General features: G+C 43.5%; 1 protein-coding gene across 6 annotated transcripts in view; it reads left to right on the top strand.

Moving 5' to 3' along the window:
- The window catches only part of nox4 (NADPH oxidase 4), a 215,301-nt gene that overhangs the window by 28,226 nt on the left and 174,334 nt on the right, over positions 1 to 12,741 (top strand). For 3 of the 6 annotated variants that reach the window (XM_078545750.1, XM_078545749.1, XM_078545755.1), the window contains 2 exons: positions 2,417 to 2,527; positions 11,898 to 11,982. In XM_078545750.1, the coding sequence (XP_078401876.1) occupies positions 2,417 to 2,527; positions 11,898 to 11,982 (196 nt within the window). The remainder of the gene's footprint in view (positions 1 to 2,416; positions 2,528 to 11,897; positions 11,983 to 12,741) is intronic. The other 3 variants (XM_078545754.1, XM_078545753.1, XM_078545752.1) reach the window with 2 other exon arrangements.

The following is a 12,741-nucleotide window of genomic DNA, read 5'->3' as shown; positions in this document are numbered from 1 at the left end:
TTAATAAGTCATTCTTTCTTCAAATCATATCAGTGAGCAAAAGTATTTTTTTAAATCCTGCAATGTGAAGAGACATTTATGGTATTTTACTCTCTACCACCAAATTGATGTTTTGTACATACAATTGATGAATTTAATTGTTTTCAATATGTTTGGTGGGATTGGGGTGTCATTGAAATTATCTCCTTTGGGAGGGGTTGTTGGCGAAATGCACAGTCTCTGCACAAGGATCCACAGTTCACCCAAGGCCACAAAACACTTTTCAATAGGGACCAACATATGATGCATCCCATGGTCATAATACTCAGCACAGTAAGGAGATGACCAATTGCTTCTGTAACCAAGCCATTTAGGAAGGGGAAAGGGATATTTGTTAGAGAAGAATAAGGTTGTAGGATTTTTAAAAAAGCGGGTGTTTGATTAAATTTAGACTTGATTTGATTTATTTGCATGCAGCCAAATAAATGGATCCCAAATTACCGCTTTAGAGCTCGACAGGTCTATAACCATGAGGCAAAGACCCAGACACTGAAATTAGCAAATAATATCAAAGTTTATTGATATTAGCAAAATGAAACAACACATTTATTAACCAAAGACTAATCAGTCAACTAAGGACTCATCAATTAATTTACTCAATTAAATAGAACTTAACTAACAAGAAGAAACAAAGGTCAAGTATACTAATTAACAAAACTCTACAGACTTCACACCTTCAAACAAATGGCGAGGTGTCAGCTGTGGCTCAGTTCATAGCACCCTTGCCTTTGAATCAGAGGGTTGTGGGTTCATGTCCCACTCCCGGAAACCAAGAACTGTGATTGTGCTCGAAAAGAGTTGCAATCTGTGACTGTTGATAACTCGAAAGAGTTTCAAACAAATGGCCAATTCAGAAGAAGCAGGACACAACCTCAACCCTTCATGCTGACAGGTATTTACATTTGCCTCTGAAGAACACTGCGCCTTCCTAGAATCCAAGATGACAGGAATTCCCAATAGTCCCTGTACTACTATCACAATCCTTACAGGAATCTCATCTCTGTCCGTAAAAATCTCCCTTCACTTGATATACACAACAAAATAGCACCTGTAACCTGCTTTTATACTTAAAAAGTGGCAGCACCTGCACCCCCTCCCCCTAATCCGCCACCACCGCCTTCGCCCATGCTTGCTGTTAATGGCTAATTGGTCAATAATGGTGTAATGGTTAATTTCATCGGTTCTGACGAATTGCGCGCATTGCCTTAAACTTAAGACAATGGCTTGCTTCAGGGTGTACTCATCTTAATGCCTTTACAAGCATCCCATTCATCAAACTAGGACTGAGCAAGTCAAGGCCAGTGTGTTCCTGATAGGCCAATACCAGATAGCATAGATTTCTTTCCCACAGCTTCCGTAAATTTCAAACTTAAAATCCTAACATGGGAATATTTGTAGAAAACACAAATAATATAATCCGACTCTTATTATCTTTTGATTAATTACTTATCCTTCAATTACAGGGTACAATCATCTGTTGCTAGTTGATGACTACTATATTAGGTTAGCTTGTTGTAAAAGGTTGGCAACATCAGCATGGTTTCTTTTCTACTCACGTTTTAGTGTAAACTGGCTTTGGAAATAAAATAGTCAAGTTAAGCAAGCACACTAAATCCTACTAAAATTAAATCTAGTCCAGTTTACAAGATTTATTTGTGGAATGTCAAAGGGACTATAGGTGAGACCATGGAATCGAGAGCATTGACTTAATGTTTGCAGCCCATCATCCCAAAAGTAATTATCGTGTAGGGTTTTATTGTAACAGTGATAATGACTTCTCTGAGACTATAGTAGCACCAAGTGAGAGGTGGTTACGTTGGAAACAGCATGTACCTCTTTCTAAGGAACAAAAGGAGAATTCAATGGGGAGAAGCAGCAGAAATAAGTCATTCTGTTTTGTTAGGTTTGCAAACATTGGGACATGAAAAGTTGATGGTTCCTCTGTTGTTGAGGAGGCATCAGGTGACCAGTGTTTCTGTGTGGATCAATTCACTACATTTGCTTTAGCCAATATTGTCCTGTTTTTTGACCAAACATTACTCTGACTGATTTATAATGGAAAATGCCCATTTTTAGTGCCAATCACTGGCATAACTGATATTGTATCCAAATATTGATGCAGGGTGTTCAAGGCTTATCAAAATTGAATGGTGTCATCCACTCAGCATTTGTCATATATAATAGAAAGACTTATTGTAGCTAATACTGCTTACCTAGTGGAGATCACACAGGGAAATGCCTGAATAGCTGAAACAGATGTTGGTATTTTAAATCTACGATGAAGAGGGATTTTAAGTGAACTTTGAAGGTAGGTTTTCCTTCTTATATTTTGCCTGTTTTATGGGAACTTTTTCTGATCATTGTCTTATTTGTTCAGCTAGGATTATGCATTAGTAGAGCATCTGCTTCAGTCCTGAATATGAACTGCAGTCTTGTCCTGCTGCCAATGTGTCGCACTTTACTGGCATTTCTGCGAGGATCACAGAAGGTGAGTGTATGGAGTTTATAGTTGATGAGACTTACCAACTAAACAAGTCAACTTTGTTTACAGAGATCCCAGGAAGACTAATCAACAAACTTCCTGTATAATTTTCTCACATTCTTTCCAAGGATTTGTTGCCCTGCTCCAGATGACTCAATCCTTTAGCTTGTTTTGTAGATAGAGATATAATATTTTTCTATATTCATTAATTGTGACCAGAAGACCAAGGGCAGAATATTTTTCCCTCTGCTGTGGTGAGTTTGGTGGCAGGAGGGCATTTAATCAGGCGAGAGGGTGGCAGTGACCTCCTTCCCATGACCCCTTTCCCTCCACCTTCCTGTCACCACCCCAATTAAGTCTGGGGCAGGAGGGCCATTCAGTTACTGCCCACTTAAGGGCCTCACCCTGCCGTCACTGGTAATAATCCAATAGCGGGTGGGGGATTCGCCATACGTGAAACACAACAAACAAATCCTGGTGTGTTTGCTTGCAGGCTCTTGGGAGGAGGGGGTTCCTTGTTCGATGGCACTCAGTGCCTGATCGAGGGGACCTGCCATTGGGAAGGGGGTTGCTGCTGAGAGCCACCCTCCTGTGTTGCCGACCACCCCACCCCTTCTCATGATCATTCACCTGTTCCTGGCTCTCTTCCTGATCCTCTGATTGGCCGGCAGCTCTCAATGGGAAGGACTTGTGGCCCTGGGGTCCTTGATCCCAGGGGAAGGCCTCCGTCACTGGCTTGTTAAGTGCCTGAGTGGCACAAGATGTGGCGAGCCTTCTTGAAAGTAGGTGATACTGCAGGCTCTAGCCAGCATCCAAGACCCCCATCACCTCAACAATACTCCACCCTAAGTCTGCAACAGCTGAAGTGGAGTGAGATTAACTGAAAGTTAAGATTAGTCATCACTAACTAAAGATTCTTCTCCTGAAGTTTTGTTGACTGGTGCTGGCTAAATGCTGTTGGCAGTTAAATTACAGGCCTACGGCTTTTTTGTTAATTAAGAAGCAGAAATGAGGTCCGGGCCATTTTACCTTCCAGGCCTCAATTAACTTCCACCCATTCAGATTTAACAGAAGGGGTGGAATATCATGTGGCCCATTAACACAAGGTAGATGGTATCATTGTTTCCAGAGGATCTTGTGGGATCTCTATCTCCAGTTCTTACAAAGAGAAGAGAATAAAACCCTTTCCTGGTGCTTTTCTTCTTTCAAATTTGTTCAGCCTGACAAGAAAGCTTCAGCGGCCTTCCCTCTCCAGCCTGAATTAAAATTGGGATGGGTTCTCAATGAAGTGCACACATAAAGAAGGAACTAGCCAACTTTGGGTGGTGGTCCTTGTCACCTGGTTAGGAAAATAGGTTAAAATTGCAGAGGAGTGCAAATGGTATCTGCTGAGCAATCTGGGTGATTTTTAATTGCCAGCCTACCTTATTTTTACTGGATAGGGTTAAAATCTTCACATATGCATTAATATCAGTGTTTAGGAATCATTTTCTTTCATTCCATTGATGAGGCATCAGCAGTTTGCTGCTTTGAGGCAATACTGGCCTTAATATGTTAATGTGTTTAATGACCAAAGCCATTTCGGTTGTTCTCACCTGATAACTGTTCACTTTATTCTGGTGAGTATAAGACCAAAGGAATTTTGAAACAGATTTAGATGCTATAATGGAAACTGCAGGTTTCTTCTGTCTTTTCAACTGAGCGTGGCTTTTGCAGCAAAATAATTGGCACTTTCTGAAAGATGCACCCTTTTACATGGAGGGCATCATTAAACCATTGTCTCACAACAATTAAAATACATGCAAGTTTTTAGAATAGTATTCAATTCTGATAGTTAATGAAAATAGGTATGTCTAGTGGTGCCCACTGCCTACAAAACAATTGAAACAAACCGATGGACCCCGCATGATCTGACTCTATCTTCATTGATTCATTCAAGTGTTCAGAAATGGGGGAAGCATTCAGAGGACACCCATCATCTAATTTATGCATCCTGAACCTATGATAGGCGACTTTCACCTCGGCCCAAGAGTTCTTCCATCCTACTTTCCCATACCCCTTTCTGCATGGGTGACTAAATTAAGAAATTCAGCCAGAACATTGGGACCAGCTTCTTCAAGTGGTCAAACAGGGGCTGCAGTCTCTGGCACTGCACATATACATGTGAAGAGATGCTTTGTTCACACCACAGAATGACCATGCTTCATAAAATGGCTCAGTTAGCTTATTTGATTTTGAAGGATGATTTTTTTTCAATCTCCTTTGTTCCTTGTTATACGCAATAAAGTACGTCAGTACTTGAAGCCAGCAAGAGGAAGGTAGGATATTTTTGGAACTACTTCTAATTTGGATATGGGTATTCTTAAATATTATCATTAGTGAAGAGTCCCATCTGTTTATAATTTTCTGTAATCAAGGGGCAATAATTGGTTTAAAAAAATGTAAACTATTGTGTTGTCTTCGCAACCTTTCATTTTCTATTATAATAAACTTCAAGCCATAGGCAGACAGAATATTTTCTTTTTGAGTATTTTTCTACCACTTTCTTGGAATGCACTAGTGGATTTATGGCCTAACCAGTAAATGTTCCTGTTTTTCCACAGTACACTATATTGCTGGATATTACAAATATAAAATCATATGTTAGCTTGTAAAGGGCGAAGGCTAGCTTATAGAAGCATTATTTTGTTTTGAGCCTGAGAAAATTATCCTCAGTAAATAAAAAATTTGGATCATGACCTAAAAGCAGATTTCCTTCCAGTCTAGGTATTGGTGAATCCCATAAACAAATATGTGACAGGAAAGTTACATGCATGCCATCAGCCCATCAACCTCCTGTTACTACTCTGACTGCTTCAAGTTGTTTTAATAACCCTGCCTTGTTGGAAACTTTCTTTACATTCTGCTAAAACTAGAAGAGTAGTACAATTGTGTATGCTTGATTTTAAATACAGTAAAATTGTTCATGGCCGCTTCTTCTAGTTCGATTTTAGAATGTTGAGCCTGATTGAAGAACTACTTGAATTATAGTCAAAACAAAAGCTAGTGGTGGCTGTGTTCCCCTCCTCTCAGTTTACTGTCACAAGAATAAATCCCTCCGGATGCTCACACTGGCATACTAAGTGCAGCTCAAAAAGTTAATCAGTTATTAGGATGCCTGTGAATAATTCACTTGTAAAAGTGGTCAGGCCTGAATTCAGGCACAGGGATCACAATGTACGATTAATCTGCACCCATTTATTATGATTTAATTGATAGCAGCATGCAGCCCAGTGCTAAAGATACTGCTGAGTGGCTACATGCATCACCAAGGGACCTAAATTTCTGTGAGGCAACCACCACTTAAAACTAACAGTAATGTTTAAAGCAAGCCTGCATCTCTTAAAAGGAAGTGCATTCCAGCTCCGGAAGGAGCTGGAAGTGATTGGGGAAAGTGTCTGGTGTGCAAGAAGAGCAAAATAGTGCAACAATGCAGTACCTGTGCTGCAAAGTTCCCTGACGCAGCATTGGAGGCCTAGGTGTAGGAAGTGGACAGGAGGAGAGAGGTTCTCTACTCACAGGAGGCCTCCCAGACAGACACTACAAAGGCAGTGGGAGCAGATAGCCATCATGGTCAATACCAGCAGCGTGGCCCAGCAAACCTGGGTGTTGTACAGGAAGAAGTTCAATGATCTTGCTTGAGTGATCAAGGTCAGTGAATATGTCTTCAAATGCCATATCCTTACAAATGAACTATTACGCTCTCACACTACTCAATTCACCACCATTGCCTCCTTCACTAACCGACCAACAATCTATCAACCACGACTTGTACTTTGCATTCAATGCTTCTACATCAACGAAAACGTGATTCAAGATTTGCTCATCTCTGTCAATCCTGACTGTTGCCATAGCTGGAGTTTCTTCAGGTTCATGAATATCCTTCTGTCTTTCATCTTGCGCAGGTAAAATCCAAGCTAACCGGGCTGCTCCTCAGCTCCTAACATCCACCTGTGTAATAGTTCCTGGAGGAACAGGAGCAGGGCACTTGGAGGTGGAGGGATGGAGGAATTACCTACATTTGTAATCATTCTCAAAGTATCAAGCCTTTTTTTCTATTTACTACCTTTACTGTCACCGATTGCACTTTCAATATCTGCATGGATCAGTTCAGACTTAACTCCATCACATTGGAAAAGGTAAATATTTGGTTTGCCTTGGCCAGTGTAGCACTGCTGCAAGCCTGACACCCACATCTCACAGCTTATGCACACCTCCAGCTATCCAACTATGTCAGCCATTTCACTCAAACACATTGCACCACAAATGGCACATTCCCACTCTCTTGCAGACAAGTTGCTGTCTAATCAGAGACAGCAACACATAACCCCAATGAGGGGAACAGTGTTGGTCATCATTGGAGCAGACATGGCTGAGGCTCTGGCCAGCAGTGAGGCTAAAAAAATTGAAGATGATGGTATGTTCCTACCTAATCCAGCTTCTCATATCCCACTTCCCCCTCATCCCATAATCCCCTATGATTTACAAGCTGCAGATGGTGTAAGCATGTACCTCTTGCTTTCCCCTCTTTCCCTCATCCAAATGCTACCTTGTGCCCTTATCCTTTCAGCTACCCAAGAATTCCCACACGGCCAGGCAGTGGTGTGGAAATGTGAAGTTTAAAAGGAACAAGAGACTGATGTCGAGTGACAGTGTCCTTGCATTCACAGCCACCAGCTCAGATCTGACACTACGTGATCTTTAGAGTGTAGCAAAGGGTTAGCATATGGTGGATGGAATTTAATGAGGGCCACTCGAGTGAGACATGTGGTGGGGGAGTGTTGTGGAATTGAAGTGGAATCCCGACAGAGTGATGTCGGGTCTGCTTTATGCTAGTGGTGGGAAACCAGTGAGGTGGCGTAGCCATTAGGATGTGACAGGAAGTCAATTGTGCTCATTGACCAGGTAATTAATGCTCATTTCCATGAATCCAAATGTGATTTAATCTTACCATTCAAATTAAATGAGTGGGTGCATGGCGATGCCAGGCCGTCAGATCCCTGACTGCTTAAAGCTGGTGGCACCAAGGTGAGGCTTCAGTTCCCAAGTGGAAGTCAGTCATTTCCAACCTGCTTTCGTGCTGAACTCAAACTTTTGAGGAACAGGGAAAGGAGGCCATTGTATCAGTAAGGTGGGAGGCTTCCGAAGGGCTGAGGGGCAGCAGTCCGTGGGTCTTCTGTGAGGAGCTGAAGGGCATCCGATTTGTGGTTGTTGCATCCCAGTGGGGTAAGCAAGGGCACAGGGTCCAGGTGGATTGAGAAAGCTTGGGACCCGGGGAAAATTTCCCACAATGGCAGCACACACTGCTGTTGGTATCCCCCTTTAGAGGAGGGGTGGCACAGATGGAGGAGGACCAGGTGCCAGAGGCACCTCTGCAGCAGCAACAGTAACAAGAGGGCCAACCTTTGGCTGGGCACGCTGCAGGAAGATGCCAAATGACGAACAGCAGGATTGCATCCCAAGACGGGACCAACCATGGCTCAGGCACCTCTGGACTCACCTGAATTACCTCTTAATGTCAAGAGCGCCATGCCAAAGAAGTCTGCAGCTGTCAAGGGAGGCCGTCACCTACCTCTGTGCGGTGCTGCAGGACAACCTCCGATTCATTGGACTTGTTGGACATCCAAAGCCCGTGACACTGAAGTTCACCGCTGTGTTGAACTTTCACGCATCCGCTTTCTTCCAGGTATCTACTGGGGGCATGTGTGGGGTCTCCCAGGTCGCAGCTCATCGCTGCATTAAGGAGGTCACCAATGCATTTTCAAGAGGGCTGGAGAGTTTATGCATTAACGCACCAACCCAGAAAATTAGGCAGAGAAGTCCATTGGCTTCTTGGCCATTGCAGGATTTCCTCAGGCGCAGGGTGTTATAGATTGCTTGCAGGTGTCCATCAAGGCTCCCTTGGACTTGCCAGCAGCCTTCATAAAAAGGAATTCCACTCAATCAACACTCAACTGGACTGTGACCACCAAAAGTGCACACTGCAGGTGTGATCCCACTTCCCCAGGAGCACTCATGACACATATATACTTCATCACTCCCACCCCCACCATGGGCCTTCAGGGAGGAGGATCCTTGGGAACAATGGGTACCACTCAAGACATGGGGTGGAATTTTGTGGAGCAACAGGGGCCTTGGTTGCTAGCTGGAAAGTGGCGGGAACACTGCATTGCCTCTTTTTGGGAAGTCCCGCCACATCTTGTTCCACTCTGTAGTCAGCCAATCAGTGACTGTCAGCTCTATTGAACAGCAGCGCCACCAGAGAGGCATTGGTGAGCAACCCTCAAACTTCAGCCAAGAAACGGGTTTATCCAAACCATAATCAAGCAGGCTATTATCCTACTAAAGCTATGATCCTGTTGCCTGGACTGATCCAGTGGAGTGCTGCAATATACCCCCAGCCAAGGTTTCCTGTATCAATGCTCTGCAGAGGTGCGTGGCCTTGCATCCGGATGCTTTGGATGACGTCCACTCTTCATCTGATGGGGAGGGGGCAGAGCAGGCACACAGGATGATGAGCCCCTTTGTGCTGGAGGCCAGAACCATTGAGAGACACAGTTACACTTATTACTGACCATCGCTTTGCCCCCGACCTCTCCATGTGCTTTGCCTACCTGAGGAAATGAGTAGACTCCACCTTCCCCCATACAGGTAAACAAATGAGGGTGCAAGAACTACATTCCAACTGATAAGTCACTATTTACTGCCTCAGTGTTCCATATCTCAAAACATAACTGCAATTTAATGAACTATCAATCATTAACATTTACAGACTCGTTACACCCGTGAGCCCTGGTGTGTCTTGGTGCTCTACTTAATGTGCTAACACATCCTTCTATGGGACGCGATCCCTGCACTTGCAGCTGAAGTGGAGCCAGGCTGCTGACTTTGCTGTCCTTTGGCCTGGAGATAACTTTAGCGGTTCTCCCCTTGAGGGTTCGGCATGCTGAAGAGATTCCGCACAGTGCAGGACACCCCTCGGTCATCATGGCTACTGGAGGGGCTGGGGTCACTGCTGGAGGGGCAAGGATGCCTGTCCGCCCTTGGAGCACCCTGAGAGGAGCCCCAGGTGTGGCTGGCAGTTGATCCTCCTCCCTTTTGATGCACAATGACACCTCCATGCATTCTGGAGATGGAGGAGCACCTGGAGGGAACTCCTGTGTTAAACCTATGGCCAAGGTAATGGTACGCAGGCCTGCATGCATCTCCAGTAACCACTGACTGGACTGCTAGATCTGGTTCTTCATGAGGGCCAACAGACTCGATGGAGGATGCTATGCATGCACACACCTAAGACATAGCAGCACTCATGTCTTGCATGGACTCCTCCATTGTCCGCAATGGCTATGCATTGACTCTGGCAGCTCTGCCAGATGTTCCTTGCCTGTCATTGCAACTCCAGCATGTTCCATGTGGCTGATACCAGAGGCCTATCATCAGCATTGGGCACAGTATGGTTCTGGCCTCCCATGGTAATCCAACTGTCAGTCGCCTTGGCTGTCAGCCTCCGTCAGTTGCTCTGGTGTATCTGTGATGTGCTCACCAGCTTGCAACCCTGGATTTAATTGCGAATGCAAACTCACTGAGGTAAGAGTATCTATCCTGGGGAATGATGTGACGGTCCACCCTCTGAGGAATCCTCATTCTCCTCCTCAGAGGTGGAAATCAGGGCTCTGGACTCTACGGCTACCTGTTCTTCCAGAGTGTAGGAACCTGCATAAGAGGACACAAACAGTTAGGGGTAAGGCCTTCAAATTCCTCCCCTCATCCATGCCTGCTGCAAATTTCCTTTTGTTCAGCGGTGGACATATGAGCTTGATGTCCCCTCACTCTCTTTACTTTCGATTCCAGTCTTGCCATCCAAAATCATGCGGCCACCCTGTGCTCCTGCCAGTTTGAGGGCCATTTCCTCTGCAGACGTCATTGGGCAAATGTCTTGCACTTTACTGGTTTTGGTCCTCTCCTTGCTGCTGTGGGTCCATTTCTCCTGCAGGCAGAAAGGAATATTGTGAGTCTCTACTCAATGATCAGCTGATCATACAAACTACTAACGTACCTCTTGCACATGATGGGTCTCACAGACATGTCCTTATATATCCACTCTCATGCTGCATGAAAACTGCATACCAAAGGGATGATAACTACTGGACCTATGACTGGGAGGAATTGGTCTTACCAGAAGCCCTGATGTCAGAACCTTCACAATATGCAACGCCACTCTATTAATTTCACTAACTTTAAAAAGCCCTAGAGAAAACTCACATCACTTGTACAATCTCACACAGAGCCAATAGGAATCCATCAGCAACTAACCTGAAAGTAGTTGATAATCTCTTTTAAATAGCACTGGTGGAGAGATCCTTTCTGCTGCTGAATGCATATGCGGCTGTGTTTTTAAAAGAAGATAGCTGCCTCGGTGAGGTAGAAAATGGCAGGGCTAGCATTAAGTCAGCATTGGATGTTGATGACATCATAATCATGTAGTCAGGTCAAGAGCCTATGTGACTGTTCTCCTGAAACTGGCGCCCTGTGGGGTGGTGCATGAGCATTGTGAACACCGTTTTGGTACCAAAACAATGTGTGGAACACCAAAATTTCAGGCACATTGGGCTGAATTTTTCAGCTGTAGGATCTTTTTGTGAGGTAAGCCTATCATAAAAGTTTTGAAGATTATTTTGACTTTCTGCTGTGGTCATTTTATTTTTCTGATTCCATCGGTAGTGGTTCACTGAATACTATCCATATCATCATCAACATCATGATCAAAGGTTTATTTATTCAATGTCACCTTTGTAGCAGCCAGAGGCTGAATTAAGGTAAGTTTTATAATCAGTTCAAGTAAAATATAAAAAATAATGGAGCAAAGCAATGTATTAAATCAGAACAAACAAATAACTTGCTTCCAGAAGTAGCATCAAAAAACAGAAAAAAAGTGAAAAGTTCAGGTGGGAATTCACTGGCAGCATTACAGCCAATAGCAGCACCACCGATTCACCAAACAGCAATAACTTCCTTGATATTGTGTATCACTTGAGCAATTGCCCTCTGTTTGATGCAGAAAACATTTCAAATGCCTCCCTTCCTATATGCGTTTGTGCTCCCATTCCCAGCTGCACAGAATATGTTCTACGGTGAGATGGGGGTGTTGCCGAACCCAAAGGGAGACGGCTCCATTTTCGGGTATTTCTGCAAGAGGCAGCCAATATATCCAAATTCTACTCGTTTTCAATCTGGGTTGCAAAAACCATTCATGCGATGATAGTGTCCTACCTAACTAAATTTGTCATTTTTCTCATTTCTAAATAGTTGTAATGATTTGTAAAATTATTTTTCACAGGTTACAAGCAGAAAAGCACGAAGATTGTTGGATAAGAGTAAAACGTTTCATATAACATGTGGTTTTACTATATGTCTATTTTCAGGTAAGAAACCCCTACCTTGTCAAAGTATTATAGAATTATTATAGACCAGTATTATAGACCAGAAATTCCCAGCCAAAGTCAGTGGACATTTGGCTTCCTCCCTGAATTTCCTGTCCCGCCCATGATGGGACCCGTTTGAAAATCCCAACCATAGTACATAATAGCAGGGTATTAGCTCAGACTCTTACACTTGTACTGATGACTTAGAAAGTGATTAATTGCTCCGTGGACAAGACCTGCATGATCCCTGAGGAGTGATAGAGGGCCTGATTTTCAAAACCCATTCAATTACACAGTTAGAATCGGGTCCTCTATGGAGTTCCAAATTGGTTTGTGAACATCATTCTTCTTAATTCTTCTGTTATGGTAGACATGAATGTGGGACTCTCTTCCAAGTCAATCACTGTTTCTCTCACCAAGCCCCATTTCCTATGGCAAGTTGAGAGGAGATGTTTTAAAAATCCCATGGCATTCTAAAATGATCAGCTGAACTGATAAACTTTTACACTGCTGAGAGAGAAGAGGAGTTTGGAATTTTACTGTAATTTTTAGTTTATTAATTAAGATCCCATCTCTTGCCTTTTACAGAATACTGCAGAATCCTGAACGAATATCACATGGTTTGTGTGTGTTCTGCAAAAGCTCAAAGCACAGCTTTGAACTCTACCAGTTCAGTAGTCTCCATGTGATACTTCCATTTTCTGATTGTTGCAAGAATTGAATCACTTTGGTTTTATGAGCAGAATTTTTTGTCCCACG

The sequence above is a fragment of the Cetorhinus maximus genome, chromosome 7, assembly GCF_964194155.1.
Source record: "Cetorhinus maximus chromosome 7, sCetMax3.hap1.1, whole genome shotgun sequence".
NCBI lineage: Eukaryota > Metazoa > Chordata > Chondrichthyes > Lamniformes > Cetorhinidae > Cetorhinus > Cetorhinus maximus.
The sequence above is the reverse complement of the archived record's forward strand: the minus strand, read 5'-3'. Positions and strand labels throughout refer to the sequence as shown.